We start from the raw sequence: 26895 nt of genomic DNA on the forward strand, positions 1-26895 counted from the left end.
TAGGATTGCCAATTATGACCTACAAGTTTATTCTTTGTTCATGCAAATCTCCATGGTCACATTGCTCAAGAACCTTTATTGCAAAGTTCAAATCCTCAAGGGATAGCACAGAATGTCCTAGGCCAGAAAATAATGTTGGAGTACATTCTACATCTCATTGATGTACCCACCTGAGACTTCAGAATTTATAGCAGACTATAAACAAGCCTGTTGTGTTTATGAGTGGAAACAGACCACCTGCTGTTTTGGGGTGGAAATAAACATAGCTCTGCGTTACTGTTAAAATTAATTTGTTACCATCACATAGATTAAAAAGCAATTCCTTGGTGTTACAGCAGTGTTGAACACTGACTTGTTGCTTTGCTCATTGCATTCCTGTTACTTTTTGTGGCTTTTTTTGGATTTTATATTTTTAATTTTAGATTTGATCAGAAAATGGCATAACACTTGAAAAATTCCTGTTAAAATTGTTCTTGGAATCCCTTTACGTGTGAATTTTAAATGTGACTAAAAGATATTATTATGCCAATAAGTGTTCCCACTTGTTAATTTTGCTTTTGAAATATTACTTTGTTACATCAGTTGCACAAAAAAAGTCCAACTAGAATCTATACAACTTGATTGATTTGCTACATTATTTGCTACAGTATTGTATTTTAATCATTGGTTTTATTTGTTGCTGTTTTAATCGCGTTTTATATTTTTAACATGTTGCACCCCATCTTGAGCCTTGAGGAGAGGCAGGAAAGAAATAACATTTATTGTTATTACATCAATGAAATGCAGGTTTTAATGTTAAAAATCCCACCTCCCCAATTTTGTACAGGCAATTAAGTTACCTGCCATTTCTATGCCTTGGAACTACACACAATATAACAAATACTATATTACAAAATGTATGCAGGAATGGACCTATTGATTTTTCTCTGCATATTTCTTACTATCCAGATGTTTTAACATTTGAAAAAACAGCTGGGCTTCAAAACCAGGAGACTGGTTTGGGGGAAGCAGATGGAACAGTAGTTTGGCAATGATAATCTTGGAAAATATCTAGATAGGACTGCTCCATGAGTTTGCTGACTATAATGTCTTGAGGACAAGGCAGTAACAGGGTGTGTCTGTGGGCAAATCACATTTGAGAACTATGCCATGAGTATTGATGTTTTATATTTCTGTTTTCAATTGCATTTTTCCCCATGCTGTTTCATTTCTATCAGTTTCTGATGAAATCCATGAAGAACCACAAGTTCGAAATATAGATAAGGATAGGTAATCTTTAACACTCAGGTCTCAGTCCTCACATCTTTTTTGCTGGAAATGCCAGCAACTGAACCTGGTACCCTTGTGTGCAAACCACATTATCTACTGAGGTATGGCCTTACCTCAGTATGCTTCTTAAAAATCCAGGCATCAGTGGGAGGAGTGGGTAGATTTGAACCCACAACCTCAAGGGTATAAACTGAGGATAATAACCATCACTAACTACTATGATACAGCAGTGGGACCAGTGGATGACAGTTGTGAATTGTTTGATATTAATCCATTAAGTATTAACAGGTGTCAAACAGAGTCACTAAAGACTTCAAATTCCTCCCTGCACAGCAATTCACAACTTCTGCAGGGATAAGAAGTTATGGTCATTTGTCAATAAATATATCAATGGAACTATATGAGCTTACATATGCTCATATACAGCTAACACATGCAGAACATTTCAGATGCACATAGTAATCACATTAGTAACTTGCAAGCTATATGGAGGGAACACACTGTATTTGTCAAGGTACAAAACAGTGATTTCAATATTTTGAAAATGTCTTGAGCAGAAATGGGGATTATTGGGCCCTCCAGATGTTGAACAGCACTTCCATCACCTCTCACTCTTGGTTGTGTTGGCTGTAGGTAATGGGAATGGCAATCCAGCAACATCTGGAGGGTCATATTCTCCTTGAGGAAAGAAAAGCAAATGAACACCAAATACAATGTTACTGCTGATTTGGTGGTAGGGACCCATGATTGTAAGAAAGCCTCTTTTTACCAAGATGGAGAGTAAACTTTGAGGTGCGTTAGTGCTAAAAGAAAGATGACATATAATTGTTTTTACTTATAGTGTTGGTGTGTACCTTCAAATTGTTGATTTGGCAAACCTATTCCAGGCAAGATTTGTTAGAGGGGGTTTACCTTTGCCTTCTTCTGAGGCTGAGAGAGTGTGACATGTCCAAGGTCACCCAATGAGTTTCCATCGCTGAGTGGGGATTTGAACCGTTTCCCAGACTCAAAACCACTAAACCATGCTAGCTCTCTTACTTATACTATCAGTATAAATGGTAATAAACAAGACTTTTTTCTACACATTTATTTTTAGGATTTAAAAATCTACAATTGTATACTTATTTTTTGCTCTTTATAATGCACCAATAATCCTATTATTGGTAATAGTAAAAGTAATCATATAATTACATTCTGCTTCTAAAAAGCAAAACCAGAGATATTGGTTAATGGAAGTGGAACACTCAATTTGCTCTGTACAGGAGGCATCTTCAGTTGGTTATACTTTGGAAAACAAATGTAACATTTTCTTTTATTCTTTCCAAAAAGGGATCAGGGAGATTTCCATGGTCTGCAGAGAAGTGTTTCCACTGCATCAGCTGTGACATAGATAGGATTTTTTTGGAAAGAGATTTCATATTGCTTTGGAGAAGCTGGCAGTCCTGTTGTATGGAATGTTTTTCTGAAGGACCTGTAACAAATAATTAGGAAAAAGAAAAGTCAGTGAAGAACATCAACAGCCAAAAAACAGTATTTTGAACAAAGAATAATGTGGACATTTAGAAACAGAGATGAAAAATTACAGAAGGCAGTCATTAATCATCCCTCTGTGCCCTTACTAAAGGTAGGTAATAATGAATGGAAAGTATATGCACATCCATTCATTTCCCAGCAGAATGATGGATTTCCTAATGCTCAAGAAACCTCTGTGAGAAGAAAAGAGCAGAAGTGAAGATTTTTTCAGGTAATTATTTTGCACAAAATGTACATGTAAAACATATTCCCTTTGCAAAAAGTAAGGGTTTTGCACAGAAAATATATCTCCTATGAGAGAGTGCATTTTAGGAACTGTTTCCTGTTCAAAAACATATCTTTGTGCAGAAAGACCACATGTATTTCTGCACAAGCTAATTCCCCAAAATATTTCATTAGATTTTTATCTCAACAACTTTAACTTGGTGGGTGCTGTATTTCCTTTTACCAGCATGTTATTAAATTGTGCCTCCATTTTTTACACTTTTATTTATGTTATGCTTTAACTGTATTTGTATTATCTAATTGTAAGCCACATAGAGTCCCACTGATGCAACAGCAGCCAACCAGCTGCCTCGAGGAATCACATAAGCTGGTATAAGTAGTAATGGTCCTCTCTCACTGTACTCCCAGCAATTGATATTCAGTGTCATTTTTCCTCTGAGAACTGGGACAGGAAAACATGGATGTCATCACTAGTAGCCACTGACTGGCTATCAGTGCATCTTGTACTAGCAAATTCCACAGATTAACTATGTGAAGAAATTCTCCTGTTCACCTGTCCAAAATCCAGCTCCTGTAATTATGATAAAAAATAAGTTACAAGTTCATCCAAGATGGTATAGTTTCAAGGCTTCCTGAAGAGGCAGTTTCTTACCCTCACAAGCTATGGTAGAAATAGACCAAAATCTCATTTCTGAAATTATGCAAAAACAGAAAATGCAGTGAGGTCTAATAATTCATATATTATATTGGAGAGAAGGAGGAGAAAAAGGAAAAGATGCTCACCTTGATTATCTTTCTTTCCCATACATTTACATTCCAGAAGATCATGAGTAATGCAGTTAGAATCTTCATGCAGTATAAAGAGATTTCTAAGTTCTTCAACTGAAAAACGGATGTGTTCAGATCCCTTTGAAAAGTCTACCACTGCCCCAGAGAGACCCTGCTTACTGATCTGCCTCTGATAGATTTTTTCTTCGATTGTGCCTGCATTGAATAAAGCACATATGCTAATTAGCTTTTGCAAACAATCTGAAATAACAGCCGACAACAAAAATGCTTTCTGAATCTTTAGAAGAAGGGCTACAATGTTGTTTTGTACATTTCAAATTCACGCATTATCATTTATCATTAGAATGTGGCAGACCTGTAGTTAGCAGTCTATAAATATGCACTGTATGCTTCTGTCCATCTCTCCACACTCTGGCCATTGCCTGTAAGAAAATGAGAAGGTAAAAAGTAAAGGGATGCCATTCCAGGCCCTTTCATGCTACACAGTTGTAAAGTGCTGTATTGTACTTCCATGACTTCATCATGTGGAATTCTGAGAGTTTTAGTTTGATGAGGCATTAGAGCTCCATGGCTGAACACCCCAGGATTTTATAAGATGAAATCATGGTAGCCAAAGTAGTAGTAGTACCTACTGCTCAAACCTGTTGAACGCAAGCAAGGTGCCATAAAAGGTGTCTCAGGTAGTATGATTTCAGGGCAACAATGGGCAGAGACCCAGCAAGCAATCCGCACATAGAAAAATACTTTGGTCATGATGAAATTGAGTTCTGAACCTTCAAAAGGGCTCAGGATATACTGACTGTCCAAGGCTATTAGTCACAATAGCTATATATGTTCTCCATGTTTAGAATCAGTATGCCACCAGATACCAGTTACCACAAGGCAACAGTGGACAAAGACTATTGCTTTCATGCCTTTCTCATGAGGTTACTGTGGAAATCTGCAGAATCAGACCTTGGAAAAATTTCCATTGGCCATTCTGGAAGCTGTAGTCCAAAGTAGTAATTTTTCCAAGCTCTAAGCAAATTTTGCAATTGATGGGCTTTTTCAAATGTAGCCGCTGGCCTTTTCATGTAACATTGGAGGAGAAAGGACAGGATATTTTATTCACCTATCAAAAAAAACCTTGAAAGTCTCATTTCAATTTTCCAACCCAGGGCAGCAGGTCAAAATTTGACACAACCGCTAATACTGTGGTTGATGTGCAAGATGCTAATGATATCCCATGGAATTAACAATGGTAGCTATCACTGGCTTACTTCAAAATGTGGTTCAAACAATGATTGCACTAGGAATGTTCAACTAATCTGTTATTGTTGTTTCCTTTATGTTTTGTTATTCTTTCCCCCTAGAATCAGGACCCAGGACAGTTTACAACTTAAGCCAGATAAAATATGAATTAACAAACATACAAAAGATGTTTTAAAAAGATGTAAAATGTAGTTGTCTTAAATGATTAAAATATAATTAAATTATCAAGAACATTTAAAGCAATTTAAAACATATGTACGTTAAAAAAAGTCATATGGTTTTATAACCAACACTTTCAGTTATGCCCAGGCTGGTAGCCTAGCAAAGCTGTTGTAATGCATGAGTCATATACACCTTGTAACCAGCCCCAATTAACTGAGTGGCTGCAGCTCTTTGAACTGATGCACATGTCTTCTATCTGTAAACACAGAGGCCTCAATATCCAGTCCCAACTGCAGTTTCACTTCTCACAAGCAGACCTACACAGAACACATCACAGTAATCCAAATGGCATGTAACAAGGCATGTGCCACCATAGCTCTGACATTTCAAGGAACAGGTACAGTTGATGCACATGTCTTCCATCTGTAAACACAGAGGCCTCAATATCCAGTCCCAGGGTGAACCCAGGAGAGTGTAGTCACAACTAACACAGACCAAACCCCTGTTCCTTGATCTGCCTTTCAACTGAGCAGCACTTATGTCTTGGCTAGATTAAACTTTAATTTGTTTTTTATGTAATTTCGCCCTCTTGCAAACAGCTGAAACTGATATAAAATAAAGTTATACCCCATTCAAATAGCCATTCTTAAGATAACGTGGCTCAAAAAGGTTTGTCTATTTGGTTGACCTTGAGTATCACTGTTGCAGTTTTCTTGGAGTATATATGAGTGAAACCTTTACAAAAGAAATTAATTTCAAATGCATTCAAGATATCTCCAGCATGCTCAGGGCATATAAAATTATTCAATATTAACTCTTTGAACAAAAGATCTATATCATCAAAGGGCTGCAGATAACAGTGACAGGGACTAAAGGCTTTTGATATTAAAGAACAGCAACAGACCTGAATATCAGTGGCTGGATTCCAATCAATGTCGTATAGAATTAAATGGGACGCTCCAACAAGGTTCAGACCTACACCACCGGCCTTTGAACTTAGCAGGAAGATAAAAGCTGAGCAGATTTTATTATTAAAACCATCAACAATCTGCTGTCTCTGGGAAACAGGAGTGCTGCCGTCAAGTCTTGTGTAGGAGTATCCATAACGTTTGCACACCTCTTGTAATATATTCAGTGTCTGTGTGTAATTTGACACCACCACAACTCTATGAACCCAAAAATACAGAATTAGTTACTGTTAGAAATAGTTATTTAGTTCTAGTGTGCTTTGTTGCTGTTACTGATGTGTACCTTCAAGAAGTTTGGTGACCCTAAGGTGACCTTATCATAGGGTTTTATTGGCAAGGTTTGTTCTGAGGGGATTTGCCATTGTCTTCCTCTGAGGTTGAGAGAGTGTGACTTGCCCAAGGACACCCAGTGGATTTCCATGGCTAAGCGGGATTCAGACCCTAGTCTCAAGAGTCTTAGTCCAGCACTCACACCACTACACCAGGCTGACTCTTGTATTTACTCAACACAAATATAGGTATTACAACTTAATTCTCCCAATGTGTATCAAGAGGTTGGTTTGCAATTTTAAAAAAAGAAGAAAAAAACAGAAATACCACTATGAATCATTTTTTATTATTGTTGGGTTTCTCTCCACTATGCAGGGAATATGCACCATGCTGTTATCTGCTGACAATAAAATAATTGGCTAGTTACACTTCTTTCTATGTTTCAACAATCCAAGACAGTCCAGAGCCAGGCCCTTCAAGTCTCTTTGCCATTGGGCATGAAGCAGAAGCCTTTCTTCAGGGAAAAGATCCATTCTTTGGCCAGACTGGCACCATCAGGAAATACCAATGTGGAGGTTCAGACACATAGCTAGGTGGGCTGTAGACCTGGACATTGGGAAGAATTAAGTCACTTCTTGGTTTGGATCCCTGGGCCTGGCTGGCAAAATGACTCCAAAGCTCATAGCTGGCTGCTAGTATTTATTCCTTGGTTTAGGCACCTGGCTCAGTGAAGCCCAGCCAGGTTTTGGCCCATTCAGGCTTTGCTGAGGTGCTGCAAACCTGAATCCAGGTTCCACTTTCCTCAGGGGGCTGATTAGGCCTGGATCAGATGCTAAAGATTCCTCTGACAGTTGGGCTAGGAATGTCCAGGCATTGGGACAGCAGTAGGTGCAGGACTACTGGGAGTTAACTGCTGCCCTACTTTGCAGGTAAACAGCTAAGTGTCCCCTCTTGGGCATATCTCAACTTCAAATGAGACACCATGACCTAGAAGGCTACAACCTAAATGCCCAGCCTCTCTCTTGCCCTCTTGGACTTTGGGAGTCTGTTCTACCTCTAGATGAGTCTGGACTTACCGTTGTAGGACACTCCAATGGTAGAGTCCCCTTGTCCTGGTCTTGAGACCTATAAGTCCCTGCCTGTCTCTTCTAAGCTTCCCCCACTATTCTGCTACTCCTAACGCTTTTATGTCTCCACAGCTTCTTCCCTTGAGTAACTGCTCCTGAGATGCTTTTAGGTAACTAGCCACCTGGCTGTTCAACTGCAACATTGTCTGAAGTGAAAGGGGCTAATGTCACAGTGGTGATCCATGACACTCTGCTAAAATCATGCACCAAGAACTGGTGTAATAGTAACTAAGAAATTCAAGTTAGAAACCAGGAAGTCCATGATTCAAACTTGCTAGTGTCAAGAACGGATAAGGAAGCCTTAGCCACCCATCAGCAATATGAAGGATACATACACTGAGTTGTCACATGAATTACATCTATATAATGGATGCAAAGCATTTTCACCACTTGAAAGCACTACTGCCACTACTATTTCTGCCATCTTGTTTGCAAATTCCATTTTAATGCCATTAGTTCCTTACAGAATATTCCTGAGCCATATTTTACACAGTATCAGTATTTGGGCAAAGATACAGAGTGTGTAGTTCAATCAAACATCATCTGCATAGTTATGGGACAGCAGATAGAGGACTTGCTTTGTGTTACTATTTGCTGGGAATGTCTTCACGGGGCTGATATTAGATGAGAAGAAGTGGCTTAAATCAAAACATTCAGCTGCTCTGAAAAAGGAAAAGCTGATTGAAACTCTTTCTTACCTTTCTGAAGGGCTGAGGTCATGAATTGCTGCCAGCAGCTGTACCAGAACAATCAATTTCCCGGAGTCAGTCTCAGAAAAAGAGGATGGGGCATATTCTCGAGAAATGTCAAGCAAACCTTCATAGAGATTCTGTTTCTCTTGCTTAGCACAAGAAGAATCACATTCTTTCTCCTACAAAAAACAAACAAACACTCAGAATTTTATACATCTGATCTGAACAAAAATCAAGGACCACAAACAACTACCGTATTTTAAAGAAGAAATCACTGGAAGGTTAACTGTACTTCACTACCTCAAGTGGTAGCAAACTGCAGCAGGGCTGGGGACAATTTTCAGGTTGGCCACATGCATGACAGTCACTTTTTTTTGTTGTTTGCTTATTTTGTTTTAGAATTTTAAAATAAAAAAAAAAAAAATCAAAAGATTGCTCTAGCTTGTATGTGATAGAAAAGAGCAGCCAGCCATAGCTCCATGGCCCTAGTAGTTGGTAAGAAGTCCTCCCTCCATATTCCAACTGCCATCGCTCTGGTATCTGAGGGAGAAGAAGAGCAGCCAACAACTGCTGGACGTAATCATCACCTGCCACCATTCCCTTTTCTTATGAGGCTTGTTTTAACGGATTGCAAGCTTGAAAGTAGGAAACTGTCAAATCAACATTTTGTAAACTGCTCTTGGAGCTTTGGGGCTAAAGGACAGGGTATAAATACTCTAAATAAATAAACAGCTGCCTATATGTAAAATATATGGGGCTTGGCTTGGTTGGAATGGTTTTATAGGGCCTGGTGTGCCTCCATTGGCTTGTGCAGCCAGGTGGCACCCTATAGGCCATATTATTATTATTATTATTATTATTATTATTATTATTATTATTATGCCCTTAAAAACAGTACAAACAAGATTAAAACAGTACTATAAAGTCAGTCAGCAGTATGCAGACCAGCCATGCAGCTTAGAAAACATCATTTACCCACCTTTGAGTCTAGTTTACCTGAAGGACTAAAGCACTCTAGATGGTTAGGTGCTGAAGGCCTGAATCCCCCTTCATTCACTTACACTTATTAGTTCAAATCTACATAATTTTTTCCACATAAAGGAGTGGACATCTCCAAAATCTGGATCAAGATAATAGCAGAGAAGATTTGATCATCAGCTACCCCTTATCCTTCCCCACTGAATCCCTCCTCAGTAGGTATTTCCCACACATACACTACTTGCTGGTGGGATTACCAATGAAAAAGCAACATGAGAGTGAAGTTATTAAAATGTCCTTCCATCCAAGGTTCTAATCAAGTTTTGGGGAGACAGTGATCATGACTGCTTTTTGGAGAGAAATGAAGTCATGAAACATGGGATTAAAGCATGCCAATAGTGCAGCTTTCCTCAATTTGGCACCCTCCAGATGTGTTGGACTAATACCTACTATTCCAGCCACTCCTTGTAGCTGCGGATGATGGCTATTGTAGGCAAATGCATGTAGAAGATGCAAATGCTATCTTCTACATGCAGAAAATAACCTCTGATTTAGCCTTGAGAGTAGACAGTACTGGGATACATGGACCAATGGGGCCCTTCCATACACAGGGCCTGGGAAGATGTATGTGTGGGCTTGGAAGGAAATTAGGAATTGGTGCTATATGGGCTCACAGTTGCTACTGGCATACAAAACTAGGTTCCTTTTAAAGGAACTGAATAAAATACACTGACATATTCATATTCACCAGTTTGAGATCGGGCTGCTCTACTCACATCTTGCAAGATCAGTGCTGTGGCTTCCTTGAGTGAATCAATCCATCTATACTGTGATCTTTCTCTTCTACTAGATATGGCTGTCACCCAATGTATGTAAACAGTCTGTAAACATGTCAATGCCTTTTAAGACCTGGAATTTAGATCTACTGTCTTTGGAAACATTCTTCTTTTTTCTTTCTTTCTTTCTTTCTTTTGCTCCTCCTCCTCTTGGCTGGTTATGATAATGTTATTAATAATCTTGTGTTATCAAATCTGTTTCTGTTTAGGTTTATAGATACGATTGAAAATATTTACACAACAGATAGTGATTTTTGTGATTTAAATTTCTGAATTACTTTATTTATTGTAATTGCATGCTGATGTGGGAATGAGGTTTTCATACTGGACAAGGTTTTCTAACTGTTCTTTTGATCAAAATTGTCATTTTTAATGATTTTTTTGTGGAATTATCCATTATAAGCTGTTCTTTGAAAAAGCTGATCATGGAAAGACAACCTATTAATTTTAAATCAAATCAAAATTTATACTGAATGTACATGTGAAACACCTTTTCAGTTTTAGGCTTCCCCTGCCATTGTCTATGAATCTATATTTAAACAAAAACAAAGATACAAACCTTTATTGCTTTGAATAAAAGGCAGGGGTGATTGCAAAGTTTTTTTAAAGCTCCAATGCATATTAAGTGAGGGCTGTTTTCCAGACTGCCTTGTAAGCAAGATCTAACAACCTGAGAACACAGCAATCTTCGGTAGAGATCCAGCTGCAACACTGTTGGACGGCAGAAAAGTATGCTCTCCTTTTTAGGAGGGAGGAATTTGTTTATGACATCTTGGGTCCTTCTAAGAATGAAGAGTCCTGTCAGGCGTGTAAGTTCTGCTGCCCGTCTCTCTCCCAATTCAATTTCTTCCTAAGAAAATGAAATGGATGGTTTTAGCTTGCCTTCTATCAAGTCCTTAACCTCTTCCACTCCAAGTCTCCTTGGAGTTTCATTCCTTCTTTCTAAGTAGTTCCTTCCCCTCACTGAAGCATTTTATTTTCTTGACTGTGTAATCTAAGAAACAGTCTCCTATCACCTCTCTGTGACCCTGATATCAATTTAATATTATAAGGGATGTTTTAGGCAAGTGACCTAGCAGCAGCACCCTAGCACAGGAAGTCAGCTATGTCAGGTCGAACTGGATAGCCCAGACTGGGAGAAGCCTAAGGCATTATGGTATCTCTCAAGATCAGAATCAGCATAATCCCTAGACTATGGAGAAAGTGATAGTCAGCTGGACTGGGAGATGGCTTGCATATCACAAAGAGTGTTTTCTTCTAGGAATGAAATTCTTTTCATCTGAGAATATTTACACTGATTGCTCGGTTGTTGCTGTATATCACACTATTTTTCTTTCCTGGGATAATGATTTAGCAATGATGTCATCCATTCATTTCAAGAATACTGCCCCAAGATGTGATTTTGAGTATAAATATAGGTGCTTTGGCAATAGCCATTTGATCTAGTCTGAAGCAGGAAAGAACCTCTGTTCAACTTCTACTGGATTCCTCAGTAAGATGACCACTCCACTTGCTGCTGCAGTTATTTAACCATCTCAATTCCAGGTACCTCTCCATTGGAGCTACACTACAGGATTGCTCCAGTTTTACCATTAGCAAGGTCTCCACTTTTCACCTTCTCCCACCTGTGCTTCGTTAGGTCTTTTGTGTCTGTGTGAGAATGTGTGTGAGAGAGTGTCTTGATTATTTTACTAATAAACTACAAAACCTATTTGGAATTGCCTCTGGAGTTCTGTGGTGTGGTTTGGAACTGATATACAAAGGGAAAGATCCCAGGCTGAGTGTTGCCCCAGCAAAAGGGTATTTTTATACAGTATAAGCTATTAAATTCCCCTAAAGTATATTATTGGTGGGTGCCCTCCCAGGACTCCCAGCTTTTTGGGTAACAACTGGCTATCTGTCATTCCAGCCTTGGCCATCACTTCCTTCTTCAGTATTTGAACAGGAGGTAAGAAAAAAGAATAACACCACCTCACTTTTACACAGCAATCCTGTTCAAAGGGATCTTGCAGCTCCTTTGAGACTAACTGAAAGAGAGAAGCTGGTACTATGAGCTTTTGTAGACTTGAACCTACTTCCTCAGATGCATGAGGTAGAGTGGAAAATCCATAAACAGACCTAATCTATATGCCAGTTGAGTGTGAGAATGTAATTTGAAATGCAAAACCTTCTGGGTATGGACTACAGATCACATTTTCCCACCACAGTCAAATGTCTTAGACCTTAACCCTTACACCCCACAGTCATTTGTATTCTGGAAGCGTTTATTCCCTGAACATGGAAAAGTAGTTCCCAGATCTGTATATACAGAGCTGGCCTAAAAAAGTTATGATTTTAAATCCCAGAAGAAAGTGATCCTGTATCCCAGGTCGGTAAAAAGAATTTAAGGGACTGGGATCTGTGAAAACAAACATCTTACTGTGGGCTGAGCAGAAATACAATTCATGGATACACACTCGACGAATGACACTTTCAGGTTTCCTGTGACATTGAGATGTCACGCACACACATACAACAATGGAAAAGTAAAATAAATTTGTCCCTCTGCATAATCTCATTCCAAATAGTTTGCTTCCAAGTAATCAAGAAGCACTGTAGGTCTCTTAGTTTTAGGCAGCCAATCCCAATCTCTAATTTCAGATTTTAAAATCAACAGACCTTGGTAGCTGAATGCTCTCGGGATCTGATAATAGGTTCCTCAAACACTTTTTTATATGCGGATAACGAACCGAGTACTCCAGGATTTACATATTCTATTAATGCATAAAATTCTTGTAGATCATTTTGTACTGGCGTGCCTTGAGAATGAAAAGAAAATACTATATGCATTTACATCTCAGAAAATACATTTTATCAAGAATTAGATTACATTTTATTCTTCAATAATATAAAAAAGAAGCACACAAATTTCCAATTTCTTTTTACCAGCATGCTCACAGCAGGCATATCCAGCAAAAAGCTTGTGAATGTGGGATGTTTTGTTTTGTTTTACAACTCTTAAAATTCTTAAACTGGCATATTGACTGGGAAATTCTGTAGTCCAGAAAGGAATTTTCTTGAGCTCTAGTCCAGTGGGACATATCTTGCTTGCTTTGGATAAAATTATTAATTGAAACAAATATTTACTTTCGCTAGCTTTACTTTTGACAACTGAATGATTACATACTCACCAGTCAGAATGATTCTCCTCTCACAAGATAGGCTGACAAGGGCATTGGTTGTTTTAATAGAACTGTTTTTCAAACGATGTCCCTCATCACATATTATCAGACTGAACTCTGTCTTCTGTATTTGGTCCAAAGAGCGTAAAAGCATCTCATAACTAATGATCAGGACTGAATAAAGGGGGGAGTTGACAAACTCTTCCACTTTGTGATCCTACATATCATAAAGAGAATTATAATATCTTTAGGGCCAGATAAGATAGTAATTTAATGAAACAAAAATGTATGTATGTGTATATGTTTATTTACTTATGAAACACATTATTCATTTACAGAACATACTGCTTCAAGATGGGATGGCGACTGGTAGCCTAGTTAGTTTTTTAAACAGACTGGGATCATGAAGGGCTTTTAAAGGATGACAATGACTTTTCCAGTTGTTTAAAAATTATTATTGTGGAATAGCATCTCTTTGATTTCTTTCCTATTTCTCTTTCTCTCTCTCTTTCTTCCTTTCCTTTTTGTAATTATGTTTGCTGTTTTCACATCATTCCTTGACAGATACTTTCTTTTTCTTGGCATTTTCTAGTATCTCTCTAGCATACCTCATAAGGCAGTATTTCACTGTTGAATTATTTTTACAGTTCTTTTTACAGTTCTTCTTACAGTTAAAAGAAAGGCCTTTCTAATGTTTAGGTGAAATCTCCTTTCCTGTAATTTGAATCCATTGATTCTAGACTCTGGAGCAAAAGAAAACAAGCTTGCTGCATCCTCATATAACCCTTCAAATATTTGAATGTGGCTATTATGTCACCTCTTAACCTTTTCTTCTCCAGGCTAAACATATCCAGCTACCTAAGCCCCTCCTCATAGGACATGGTTTCCAGACCTTTCACCATTTTGGCTACCCTCTTCTTGGCACCCTCCATCTTGCCAACATCCTTCTTGAATTATGGTGCCCAGAACTGGACAAAGTATTCCAGGTGAGGTCTGACCAAAGCAGAATAGAGTGGCATTATTACTTGCCTTAGGCTAGATGCTATACTCCCATTGATGTAGTCCAGAATCATATTGGCTTTTTTAGACACTGCATCACACTGCTGGCTCATGTTCAGCTAGCAAGATTCCTGGATCCATTTCACATGTATTGTTGCCAAGCCAGTAGTAACCCACCCTACATCTGTACATTTCATTTTTACTGTCTAACTCTAGTACCTTACCTTTCTCCCTATTGAAATTCATTTTGTTAGCTTTGACCTAGTTTTCTAATCTGTTAAGGCAGTGGTTCTCAACCTTTGGTCCGCCACATGATTTGGTCTTCAGCTCCCATAATACCTGACTGTTGGCCAAATTGGTAAGGGCCTCTGGGAGCTGAAGTCCAAAACAAATGGCAAACCAAACACTGGGAACCACTGGGTTCAGGTCATTTTGAATTCTGATCCTGTCCTTTGAGGTGCTTGCTACCCCTCTTAATTTAGCGTCATCTACAAATTTGATGTTCACTTATAAGCAAGTCCGCTTATCAAATGGTGCACTAGACAGGTATTTGGCCTGCTCTAGGTCCTTCTTATATGTATGTGCAGCAAGGAGTATTTTTCTTTTACACTCTCTCACACACACTCCCTCACAGGAAGATCACAAATTCTGCACCTTCTTTAACTGCAAAGAAGCCCAATATAGGAGGGGGACACTGTTATGCTCCATTTTTGGATCCCTTCCACACCAACTGTACGAGATCATAAACAGTGTGAAAGGAAGCTGGCAGAATGGATTGCAGGAAACATGCTATCTCCATGCCACTGGTGCTGTGAAGGAACAAGGAAGACAAATGGGTCTACCTTTTGCTATTCACAACTGGTGAGCCTTTCAGTCCAGATGTGCTGCAAATTCTGGAGTTGTTCCATTAACTTCACTACCAATATATCACAATACATAAGGGGATGATGAGGCAGCAAAAAGCAATGTTCGTGGCAATAAGAAAAATAGTTTAAAATGATAAAACTACAGTTGGCCCTCCACATTTGCGGCTTTGACTTTTGCGGATTTGATTATTCGCAATTTTGATTAATATGTTCTCTCTAGGAATCACTAGGTCTTCCAGCACAACTCTGCCAGAAGTTGACCATAGAGTTGTGCTAGAGAACCTAGACGTTCCTAGAGAAAACACTTCTCTAGGCATTTGTAGGTCCTCCAGCATGATTAGATGATCAACTTCTGGCAGATGTTGGACCACAGCATTGCACTGGAGGACCTGGAGATTTCTATAAAGGTGTTCTCTTGGGTAAAAATAACAGTATTTTTTTATTTCTGTTTTTTCCACATTCATGGGGGTCCTGAAAACCCCTAACCCCAGCAAATTTGGAAGGACCACTATACTTTGAAAACAATTCTCAAACCCGCCAATAGAATCTGCAACAGTAAAAAAAAAACCAAGTAATAAAGAAGTATCTAAAATAGTAACAGAGGGCAGTTGAGCATTATTCCTCATGTATCTCACCTGATCAACTAGGAACACCTTAATTCTTTCATTTCCCAACCATTTCTGAAATTCCTTCCCCCAATTCTTCACCACGCTTCCAGGAGTAACTATTAGTGTATGTTTTATTGCAGGTTTGCATCCATATGGCCCTTGACGCAGGAGAGTCCAGACGAGTGAAATGCACTGTAGGGTTTTTCCTAAACCCATTTCATCTGCAAGAATAGCTCCAAATCTACTGTTTACTCTGGGAGGAAAAGATAAATATATTGCTGACACATGTTAAAAGAAACTTTAGTAATTATATGCACACTAATCTTATGAAAACAGTGTCAATAATATACTTTGGCTTTGGATGATAGAAGTTGTAGTATAAACCAGAGTGGCACAAAACTGGTGAAAGCTGGCTCATTGTACCATCCTGCTATATTCCAAGATATAATATGGTGAGCAAAGAAACTCTGTGTTGCGTATCACAAATCATAATAGAGTTTACTGAAATCTAGTTTTGTTGAAATCTTGTTTCTTATGATGTATGCACCCAACTCTGCTAACAAGTCATGGTTTGTTCACACATCATAAACCCCAGTCTCAATCCATGATTTATTATTGGGTTATGAACTCTGGTTTGCTTAAACTATGGCTTGTCACAAGATCTGAAACAGCAACTGTGGCATATCCTTGACTTGTTTCCGCAGCTGCCCAACCCAAGATAGGAGATGGCAAAGGAGCCCACAAGAGAAACAGCATAGAAATTGGAAAAGACACATATATTGGCTGTTGTGCAATTGATGCCTTAAGCAACAACCCAGTATTTTAAATAACCATGGCTTACTGTGATATGCAAGTATGTCCATCATGTTAACCTACATTCTCTGTTTGGCCCCTTACTTGTAAAATGGCTAACAAAACTGTCAGTCTCAAAGTTCTGCCAGCTCTTTCCAACCCTGTCTATTCACCCAGCATCTGAATTTAGGATACAGGTGAAAGCTATTCAACTGAATTTTAATTCCTTCTGTTTGTACAGCAGACAAGAAAGTCCAACCAAAATTTACAGTAATGAGAGCGTTTTTGTTCCCAGCTGTCTGTGGTCTTAATGGTCTCTATGTTAAAAATGATGAGTGAACAGTGGATTTTTGCCCGTTTTTCCATTTCTAAGATTACTCAGAGGAAACAAACTCCACCAAACCTCTATTCACAATTAGAAAAATCAAGCCTCCTTAATACGACTGCCCCCGCAAAGATATCCCCACAGATTTCAACATCAAATATGCCAGATTTCACTAGTTGCCATGATTTAGGAAGGTAAATATTGTGGAATGTAATGTACCTCGTTGCCTGCCCTTAATCAATAAAAGCCACCGAATTTAAATAGTTACTCTAGACTTGGTGGGCCCAACTGAAGATGCTACCACATTTTTATCTACAGTACTTCCTACATTACAATGTTCTAGCCTGATAAATATTGTGACAAGGGGAGCAGCATACACCTTACAATTCATCCAGATGAGGATTTGGGTGGGCTGATGAGGAAGGCTTAAGCATTTCCTTTACACCAGAAACTACAGTAATCCCTTTATTTTTTCTATTTTATCTTCCCAAACCTGAATCAAATGGGCAGAAAGTTCCTAATTTAAGCAAAAACACTCCTGATTCTTTTTTATATGAGAATAAGATTGGAGAGAGTTTGCTGGCAAAATCAGAATCACTATCTCTGTTCTGTGTTTTCATCATAGCCTGGTCATATGTGGTTAATATTCCTAATTAAATTAAAATAAGAGCTGGGTTCAATAAATTGTTTATAAATGTTAGATAACATTTCCATGATGTCTTTAACTTTAGAAAAGCGCTTACTCACTAACTTCCCTATTAATATGTAATGTGTTGAATATAACTGAAATGAGTTAGCTGCTTCTCTGAAGGTCGGATTTGCTAGGGAGAATCCACTGAATTATTCATTAATAGAAACATCTTGCTGCAGCTGCTCTGAGTGCAATTCAATAGAATTGTCTGCTGGGGTTACTCTAGGGTCAATTGACCAGCTGCTTTTACCGTCTAGCTGAGCTAGAGGTATTTTTAAACACTCACTAGAAATAGATTTCCTATAACCTATTCTTTTTAAAATACGCTTTAAATATATTTTTTAAAGTTTGCTCAGAAGTAAGAAGGAAAAGTCTCAGTGGCTTTCAAAGCAGCTATCTAAATTAAGCTCAAAGACTAATATACTGGCTTACTTGCTATACCCACTCCAGGGTCACTGCTAAAAATGGCATCTCTATGGCCTATTGTCTTCTCCCCACCTCAGCAGTAACACACACAAGAGAAGAAGAGTCTATGGCCCTCTGAATGTTGATGGTCTCCAGCTGTCATCCAACATGACCAATGATTAGAGAGGATAGGAGTAATAGTCCAATAATATCTAGAGGTACCCAGATTCCCATCCAGATTACTAAAGGCTTACCACTCAATATGGAAAGATCACATAGTAAGTCATCCGTTGTGTATAAATGTGTAGAGAAAAGCACAGAATGACAGGAAAGTGTTTGGTAACAGTAAAAAAATATTACAGGTGGAGGTATTGTCAAAGGATTTACCATATTGATGCCATTTTCTACCAGCTTGTCCAGAATTCAGAAAAGTTGCAAGACTACAAGATCCAGAACTGTCCAGCCCATGCTGGCTGGAATATTCTGGATGCTCTACTTCAGAAAAATAGCATTTCTAGACTTCAAGCATGATCGTGAAGGAGAGAAAAACAAAAATCCAGGCCAATAAATAAACTTTGAAGATACCTGCTATTCTAAAGGGCTGATAAAAGCTGATAGTAAAAAAAAGATGTTGTCCATCTTTAACATTTTCGGTAGACAGGACTGGGCAATCAAAGAAATAGAGTTAGTTCACAGAAAGATTCAAATTTTGTGTAAACAATTATGAGCACAAATTGATCACCATCTCACCTCATTCCCATCACACATTCATAAAGAAATGTAACTCCTTCTCGCTGATGTGGACGAAGATGGTTCACAAGGTAAGGGTCCACGACAACATCCACAAGAGGCAAGCCTGACTTATTGAACATCCGTTGGTGTTGAGGAGATGGGCGTGGCATAACAAGGCAGTCTTAAAATTTCAAACATGGGGATCATCAATTCAGAAATACTGTTTATTAACTCAGTTACTAGTTTCCTATGGGAGACACTTCTAAATCTCAGGTAAAGCAAACTATGTCCCTTTATAAACTGGCCTTTTAGTACGTACTCTGTACATACTAAGGTTGCCCGGGGGCATCTCTTTCAGACGTCCCCAACCCTAGTACATACAGAGTATGTACAAAATAGCGGCGCCCATTCTACATGGGTGCCGCCATTAGGATGTCACGGCTGCGCCGCCTCCAAATGGAACGGCGCGGACGTGACGTCCTGGCACCGTGGAAGGGCGCCTCTGGCGCCCTTTCCGTGGTGCTGGAAGGAGCTCCGAAACGGAGCTCCTTCCTGGTTTTGTGTCACTGGCGCAGTCTTTACACGGCTGTGCCAGCAACACAAACGAGAAAGGGTCCGAACAGCCCCTTTCTCTTGTTCCCTGCTGCTGTCGGGGTTTCCTTGGGGCTCGAAGCCCCAAGGACACCCCTTTCCAGGCCGCGGGGAAGCGGCCTTTTCAGCTTCCCACGGCCTGGAAAAGCGGCAGATCAGGGCGTCAGGGCTGCCGCTGTGGCAGCTGAGGCCCCGATCTGTTGGGGAAAGGGGCAAGTACAGGACGCCCCAAAAGGGCAGTCTGTAACCGCCTATGACAGAGTAACAGATGGTTTCCAACATTACCTAAACAGCACTCACTATAATTTTTGTTTGAAGAGTAAACAACAACAACAACCTTAAAATTATAATTAACAATAAAAATATTCAGGGGTAGCCATGTTGGTCATGCAGCAAAATACAACAAAATCTAAAATCCACAAAACAGTGATACCATTATTGGGCTATCTAAAATGCACTAAATACGTCATGCAAGCTTTCAAAATTTCACTGGTTTCTTCATCAGGCAAAGATGTTAAAAATCATACAGGAGAAGAAAAATGACAATGCTAGTTACAAGCCTACTTTTTGGATCAGATGTTACTTCTGTTGTCAGTTAAGATGGTTTGGAGGAATATCAATGCAGTCCAACGGTTGAAAAATTCAATGTGCTCTGCCTAAAAAGGGGGCAGTTAGCCTTGCACAGGACAGATGTTGCCTGGATCTGAATGGATGTTACTTTGCTCCTGCTAATGGATTTGAAATTTTATTGCCTGTGTTTTTCTGCACTTTGTCTCCAGTCCCCACAGGGCCAAGAAGGGGAGGGGGCTCTGCCTGTATTGATATCTCTCCAGACAATCTTAACTGACAACAGAAGTAACATCTGAGACAAAATGTAGGTCTGTGACCATTTTTCTTTTTCCGTAAGATTTTGAATATCTTGCTTGCCTGATGTATTTAGCGCACTTTTTTGTGGAATGCACAATAAGAATTCAGAAATGGCTAGTGATCTATTTGTTGTTGTGTGCCTTCAAGTTGTTTCTGACTTGCAGCAACCCTAACCCAAACCTATCATGGGGTTTTCTTGAGAAGTTTCCTCAGAGGGTATTTTTTTAATTTATTTTTTTGCCATTGCCTTCCTCTGAGACTGAAAGAATACAACTTGCCCAAGGTCACCAAGTAGGTTTCCATGGCCTAATGCAGATTCAAACCCTGGTTTCCAGAGTCATAGTCCAGTGCTCAAATCACTACACCACAGTGTTGTTCTTCTTGTTTACAATTCATGGCATGTCAAGGTATAATAAGTTGTGACTGGATGAGAGTCTAGTAAACTGGCAGGTGTATACCATGGTAATTAGCTAAGTAGACCAGGTGATTATGTTAACCAATTAGTAAGGTATACTGCCTTGTAGGTCTGTTGGGTTATGGGGAGTATTCTCTGTATGCTGCTGTAATGGTAAGATAATGTTGGCATGCTGCTGAATCAGGATTTTTTGACTGTGCCATTCATATTGTTTTGTTTTTGCTTCAGTTTTTAAAGACTTCTGTTAAGTAAAACTTTTGCTAAATGCCTCAAAACTCTGCTGTTGTTTTTGCCTTAATACACACAACCCAACATGGCAATCCTAAGGCGAACCTGCCATGGAGTTTTTGTGGCAAGTTTCTTCAGAGGGGGTTGATATCTGTCATCCTCTGAAACTGAGAGAGTGTGATTTGCCCAAGGTCATCCAGTGGGTTTTTACATGGCCGAGCTGGGATTTAAACACTGGTCTCCAGAGGCATAGTCCAAAATTCAAACCACTACACCACGCTGACTCTACACTGGGCTGTTATATATACTCAAGAATTTATTGGTACTGTAATGTATGGAAGTTGTACAACATCTCTTTAGCAAAACCAATGCATTTCAAGATGGCTTTGTCAAGAGATAGGGTACTTCCAGACAAGGCTATTATTATGCAGTCACACCATGACACCCTATTCAATTAAAATAAGAAATAGTAATTAAAGACATGGTCCATGTCACTTAAGAGTATAGTAATAGATAATAGTACACAGGCTCATTTTCTAATGTGCTGGCCAAATCATTCCCCCAACACTGTGAGCTAATATCAAGCATAATAGTTTATAATGGTACAAAATCTCATGTGTAATTATATAAACCTGCAAACTTCCCTATTGGACTCCATATTCCAGAAATCAAAAATTCTGCTTAGAGACAAATAAAGATAGATTGTAAGCCTACTTATTAAGCCAATTTCAATCCCTCCAAAACCAAAATTAGCTCATGCTAAGTCAGGAACAGCTTTTTCTTAGCATAGGAACTTCTCTCAAGACATGAATGAGTATATAACCTACTCTCCCTACATATATGTCCCTGCTACAAGCAAAGTGGAATCTTCTCCATTTAATCAGATGGGAACATGTTCCAGTTACAAATTATTTATTGTCTGTTACTTACAATGTGTTTTTTCAACTCCTGCAGATGTCCCCATAGAGATCATGCCTAGCTCGGACCCATTAATAATATTCAACCAGATATATATTGAAAAAGGAAGGACAGAAAAAATAAGTCTATACCTTGGGTACTAGTTCAATTTCTTCAAAAGAGGGAGAAACAGAAGTAAGGATTAGAAGCATATATAGATTAAAGTAGATAAATCTTTTAAAAAACTCACTTGGCGCACATGGATCATGACGCGGTTTATAGTTCTGGGAGCTCTGGAGTGAATTTCCTTTACTGTTGCCTTGGCTGACATTTTTGAATGGGTTATTGAATGGCTTCACAGAAGCTTGTGATGACTTCCAAACATCCTCTGTACCCCCTACACCAGACTGAAAACACCTGCCACTTCTAAAGTCCTCTTCGGGAATGATTCCCATCACTTCGATTTCTTTGCTTCCAATTATCAGAGTTTGACCTTCATCAAGATTTTCCAAGTTTTTGGCTTTGTATCCACTGCCTAGGACAGATCACAAACGTTAAACTTAAATGAATGAATAAATGAAATACAACAAAGACAACAGCAAATCTGTTTAGTAACTGTAAAAAAAACTTTTGGCTCCAGGCCTGAGGATTGTGGACATATTCTCTCAAAATGTGGATTATGAATCATGTGGCCCCTAGATGGCATTATTTGCTATGTTGGTTAGTACTGATGGAAATTGTAGTCCAATAACATTTGAAGGACTGTATGATTCCCACCCTTGTTCTGAATTAAAATAAAAATTGTTTATTATAGCTCAGCCCATGCTTTAATGCAGTAGGTATGCTTTAATGCAGAACAGCCCAGATTTACTCCTTACCAATGTTGTCAACAAGCTTCGAAGATAGTCCCCGTAGTGTTTTTACCAAAATCCAAAATCCTCAGAATTCCCCAATATTTACCGGAATATTCAGCCAAAATCCCCAGAAAGAAATTAATTAAATTCCCTGGAAATATCACCATCTGATATTGCTTGGCCATACATGGCCTGGTTTTCATCTGTGAAATGCTGGGAGCTATGCATTACTGGCTGAATGGAGCAACAGTCTGACTCAGTTACAAAAGCATACTATATTCCTATGATGACTGTATACTTTTGTACACTTCCAAATTTTGAAAATCCAAGATTACCACAAATATGAATACTACAAATGCTATATAAACAGCAAAACTGCCTTATCCTGAGACAGTCATCTAGTCAAATATTGTCAGCTGTGATCAACAAGGGTATTCCTGGGTTCAAGCAGGAGTATTTGCTAACCACACCAGACATCCTTTGGAATTACTTGATGGTAGTACACTGAAATTCTAACTGGCCCTAACCCAGTTCTGCTTCATAATTTAAATATGACTGAGATTCAAGGTGGTATTATGATGTTTCAGAGTAAAAAGGTGGTTCAGAGGTACTAAAAACTCCATTCTTCTTCTCCTGTGTTTTTAGGAGCCGAGAGGAGGAACAAACAAAAACAAAACATCAACCCTGAACTTTGGTAAAATCAAGTCAGAATTAATTTAACTCTAATATCCCCAGACAGAAACAGCATTCCCCAGCCTAATGCATCCCAGGTGTATCATACTGTAATCCCATAATTCCTAATCAGAATGTTTGTATAGGCTGGGAGTGATGGGAGTTGCGGTTCCAGCATATCTGGACACCATCAAGATGGGAAAGACCATCCAGATGGACTGAATAATTGCTGGAAGCCCTCACAGGGTGAACTGCATCAAGCCACTAGATATCTAATAGTCCCACTGGTTATGGGAGCCTCTACCAAAAATTCACAAAAATCAAGTAATTTGGGCTGAAATATAGTACTTCAGAGAATTTATCACACTTACCTTTATTGCAACAAGGTACTGCTCATCTGCTTTCTGTTTCTGATCTGCCAAAGACACTTTTTGAAGGCTTGATTAACAAGTTAATGAGTAAACCTTGAAAATTGTCAGACTACTTTACTGGTTGCTTAGACAACATTGTATAGAAAACTGTTGGTCTTTGATCTGTGTATGGTTAGATTCTTGTGTCTTTTAGCAGTTCCAATTACTGTTGTTGTGAAAACAGCAAAGACTCTTACAGGAGGGGAAACATAATAATTTATGCCATAAAAAGTTTATCTCATAATAAATTTGCTGAGCCTAAACCCAATTGCTATTCCAACTAGAGTAGGTCCATTAAATCAATGGCAATCACCTAAATGTTGATTTACTATTCAGCCATTGATTCAATGTGTCTATTTCAGCTGGACCAGAAACTGGATTTTAGCCTTAGTGTTTAAAGTTCCTCAATTCTTTGTTCTGTTTTCTACAACTAACATGGCTCCTCTTTGGAGACTGTTACTGTGAGTTGTCACAGTGCTTGTCACAAAGTCTAATGAGCTGCATTTTTTTTTGCATACAACTGTCATCTAATCCAAATTTTTATACATATGTATGATGTACAATTATTTTATTCAAACACACATTCAGTGATGATGGCTAAATTCTAGGCACCACAGTCATATTCTTGTTGACATTACCTCTTCCAATGTCCTTGCCTTCCAGATCCTTCAAGGTCACGGACCTGCCCTTCACAATAAGAACAGCATCACCTTCCCACTTCTTATGTTTCTTCTTTGAGGCCTTGCACCATACAACACTGAAAAATTTTGTACAGCAACTTAGCTCCTCTTGGAGCTCTGATATTTCTGTTGTCTCTGGAGCTGTAAGAGAAAAGACGAGACCAACTTAATAAAAAGGAGTGCTTACAGGTGGCCCCTCAGTTGCTCAGCTGCACTGCTGGGGGCGTTCCCACTTGACAGATAAAACGGATTATATTGGAGCGATTCTGATTCAGATTATGTTCCGGGAATAATTCGAATTTTTCCCATTGTTTCCATTACCAAAAGGGGCAAATTACCTTGATTCATTTAAACCTTGTTTTCGTTCCCATTTATTTTAAATCGCTTTATATTTTTTTTAATATTTTTATTAATTTTTTACAAATAAAATACATCATATTGTGTTCTTACATTCCAATAATTTTTGAGTTTACCTTTATAAGCCTTCCTTGACTTCCCATCAAAATTGTATAAAAAACCAGTTCATTATCAATTGTCACTTTAGGCATCTCCTTTATAATCCTCATTGTTCTTTATATGTATTATTCTTAAATCTATCACTACCCTCTTTGCCATGATCCATTCACCTTTTCTTATTCTTGTTACATTTTATTACTTATGTACTATTACCAAGTGAAATGGTCTCTTTATTCTTTTAATCTGTTGGCTTTAAAAATTATTCATATATTATAACAGAATAGTCCCCCTCTTCTTGTTTCATGTACCTTATCCATGGTTCCCATTGTTTTTTGATTTGTCCATTGATCCTTTATTTACCCAGCAGGTTAATTTGTCCATGTCCATATACTCATATACCTTAATTACCCATGATTTTATATCTGGTATCTTTTCCAATTTCCACACAGAGGCTAAAAGAGTCCTTGCAGCTAGGATCATGTAAAATATTATTCTTCCGTGTTTCCTTTCTAATTCACTATCCTCTACCATATTTAACAGATACATCTTAGGGTCTTTCCCAAACATTACTTTTAGAATATTTTGAATTTGTTGGTGAACTTCAGACCAAAATTTACTGACAATCTTACATCTCCACCAGCAGTGTATCAGTGTTCCAGTCTCTTCCTTGCACTTCCAGCATTTGTTGTTACAGTCTTTAGAAACTTTGGCTAATAATTCAGGAGTTAAGTACCATCTAAATTGCATTTTGATCAGATTTTCTTGAAGAGCATAGCTTTTAGTGTAATTCATTCGTCTTGTCCAATTTTTTTCCCATTGTGCTAGTTGAATATTTTGTCCCAGTTCCTGAGCCCATTTTATCATACAGTCTTTTATATTTTCCTGTTCAAGCTCTTGTCTCAGCAGTAATTGATATATTTTAGAAATTTCTTTAGTCCCTTCTTGCATTATTATCTTTTCAAACTCGGCTTCTCCCTTACCTATTCCATATAATTTTAGATCTTGATTATATTGTTCTTTTATCCTTCTGTATAAGAACCAATTGCAAATAAACCCCTCATCTTGTAGTTCTTCCTCAGTTTTTAATCTTCTTTTATTATTTTCATATCTAGTCAGATCTTCATATGTTGGCCATTTTTCACATAGCATTTTTTCTCTTGTATAAAAAGCCTCATTAATAGACACCCATAGTGGGATTTTTGAAAACCACCTCCGCTTTATTTTCTGCCATACGTAGTAAATCGTTCTTCTTATAAAATGATTGCTAAATTCTTTATTGACTTTATCTTTCCCATAGAATAGGTAACTATGCAAGCCATATACCAGACCAGCTCCTTCTAGATTTAATATTTTATTCTTTTTTAGTCTGATCCAGTCTAGGGTCCAGGTTAGGGTGGCTGCAAAGTAATACAACTTTAGGTCCGGAAGTGCTAAGCCCCCTCTTTCTTTTGCATCTTGGAGTAATTTAAATCTAATCCTGGGCTTTTTAGAGTTCCATATGAATTTTGACAGTTCTTTATTCCATTTTTGGAAGGGAGTTTCATTATGAATAATCGGTACATTTTGAAATAGAAACACCATCCTTGGTAATATCATCATCTTAATAGCGGATATTCGACCCAACCAGGAAAGTTGCAATTTTTCCCACCTTGTTATGTCTTTTCTGATTTCGGGCCAAATCTTTTCATAGTTATTCTTAAATATATCTGAATTTTTTGTTGTAAGCCAAATTCCAAGATACTTCACTTTTTTAACTATTTGAAAGTTGGATTTTTCTTTAATTTTCTCTTGTTCCTCTTCAAATATATTCATCACTAGCATTTTTGTTTTGTCCTTATTGACCTGAAAACCTGAGTATTCACCATAATCCTTCAAAGTTGTTAGTAGATAATCTATGTCCTCCACAGGATTACTTAAAGAAATAACCAAATCATCTGCAAAGGCCGTTGTTTTGTATTCCCATCCCTTGATCTTCACTCCTTCAATTTGTTTCTTTTCTCTTAATTGTTTTAGTAAGGTTTCTATTACCACCAAGAATAATAAAGGGGATAGGGGACACCCCTGTCGTACACCTTTTTGTATATCAAAAGTTTCTGTTTTTTTCTCCATTTACTATTAATTTGGCCTCCTGCTTTTTGTATATATT

General features: G+C 38.3%; 1 protein-coding gene across 2 annotated transcripts in view; it reads right to left on the reverse strand.

The window, feature by feature from the left end:
• Nucleotides 1-2405: 2405 nt before the first annotated feature.
• LOC149317499 (DNA repair and recombination protein RAD54B-like) overlaps nucleotides 2406-26895 on the reverse strand; it is a 54360-nt gene continuing 29870 nt past the window's right edge. For both annotated transcript variants that reach the window (XM_089517633.1, XM_089517634.1), the window contains exons 4-15: nucleotides 24252-24434; nucleotides 21928-22212; nucleotides 18698-18860; nucleotides 15762-15987; nucleotides 13271-13478; nucleotides 12759-12898; nucleotides 10660-10950; nucleotides 8293-8465; nucleotides 6134-6395; nucleotides 4172-4238; nucleotides 3811-4011; nucleotides 2406-2740 (exon numbers count right to left, since the gene is read on the reverse strand). In XM_089517633.1, the coding sequence (XP_089373759.1) occupies nucleotides 2541-2740; nucleotides 3811-4011; nucleotides 4172-4238; nucleotides 6134-6395; nucleotides 8293-8465; nucleotides 10660-10950; nucleotides 12759-12898; nucleotides 13271-13478; nucleotides 15762-15987; nucleotides 18698-18860; nucleotides 21928-22212; nucleotides 24252-24434 (2399 nt within the window). In that variant the 3' untranslated portion in view covers nucleotides 2406-2540. The remainder of the gene's footprint in view (nucleotides 2741-3810; nucleotides 4012-4171; nucleotides 4239-6133; nucleotides 6396-8292; nucleotides 8466-10659; nucleotides 10951-12758; nucleotides 12899-13270; nucleotides 13479-15761; nucleotides 15988-18697; nucleotides 18861-21927; nucleotides 22213-24251; nucleotides 24435-26895) is intronic.

This window comes from Sceloporus occidentalis, unplaced genomic scaffold (genome assembly GCF_023333645.1).
Source record: "Sceloporus occidentalis isolate IW3139 unplaced genomic scaffold, rSceOcc1.0.p SCAF_3, whole genome shotgun sequence".
NCBI classification, from domain to species: Eukaryota; Metazoa; Chordata; class Lepidosauria; order Squamata; family Phrynosomatidae; genus Sceloporus; species Sceloporus occidentalis.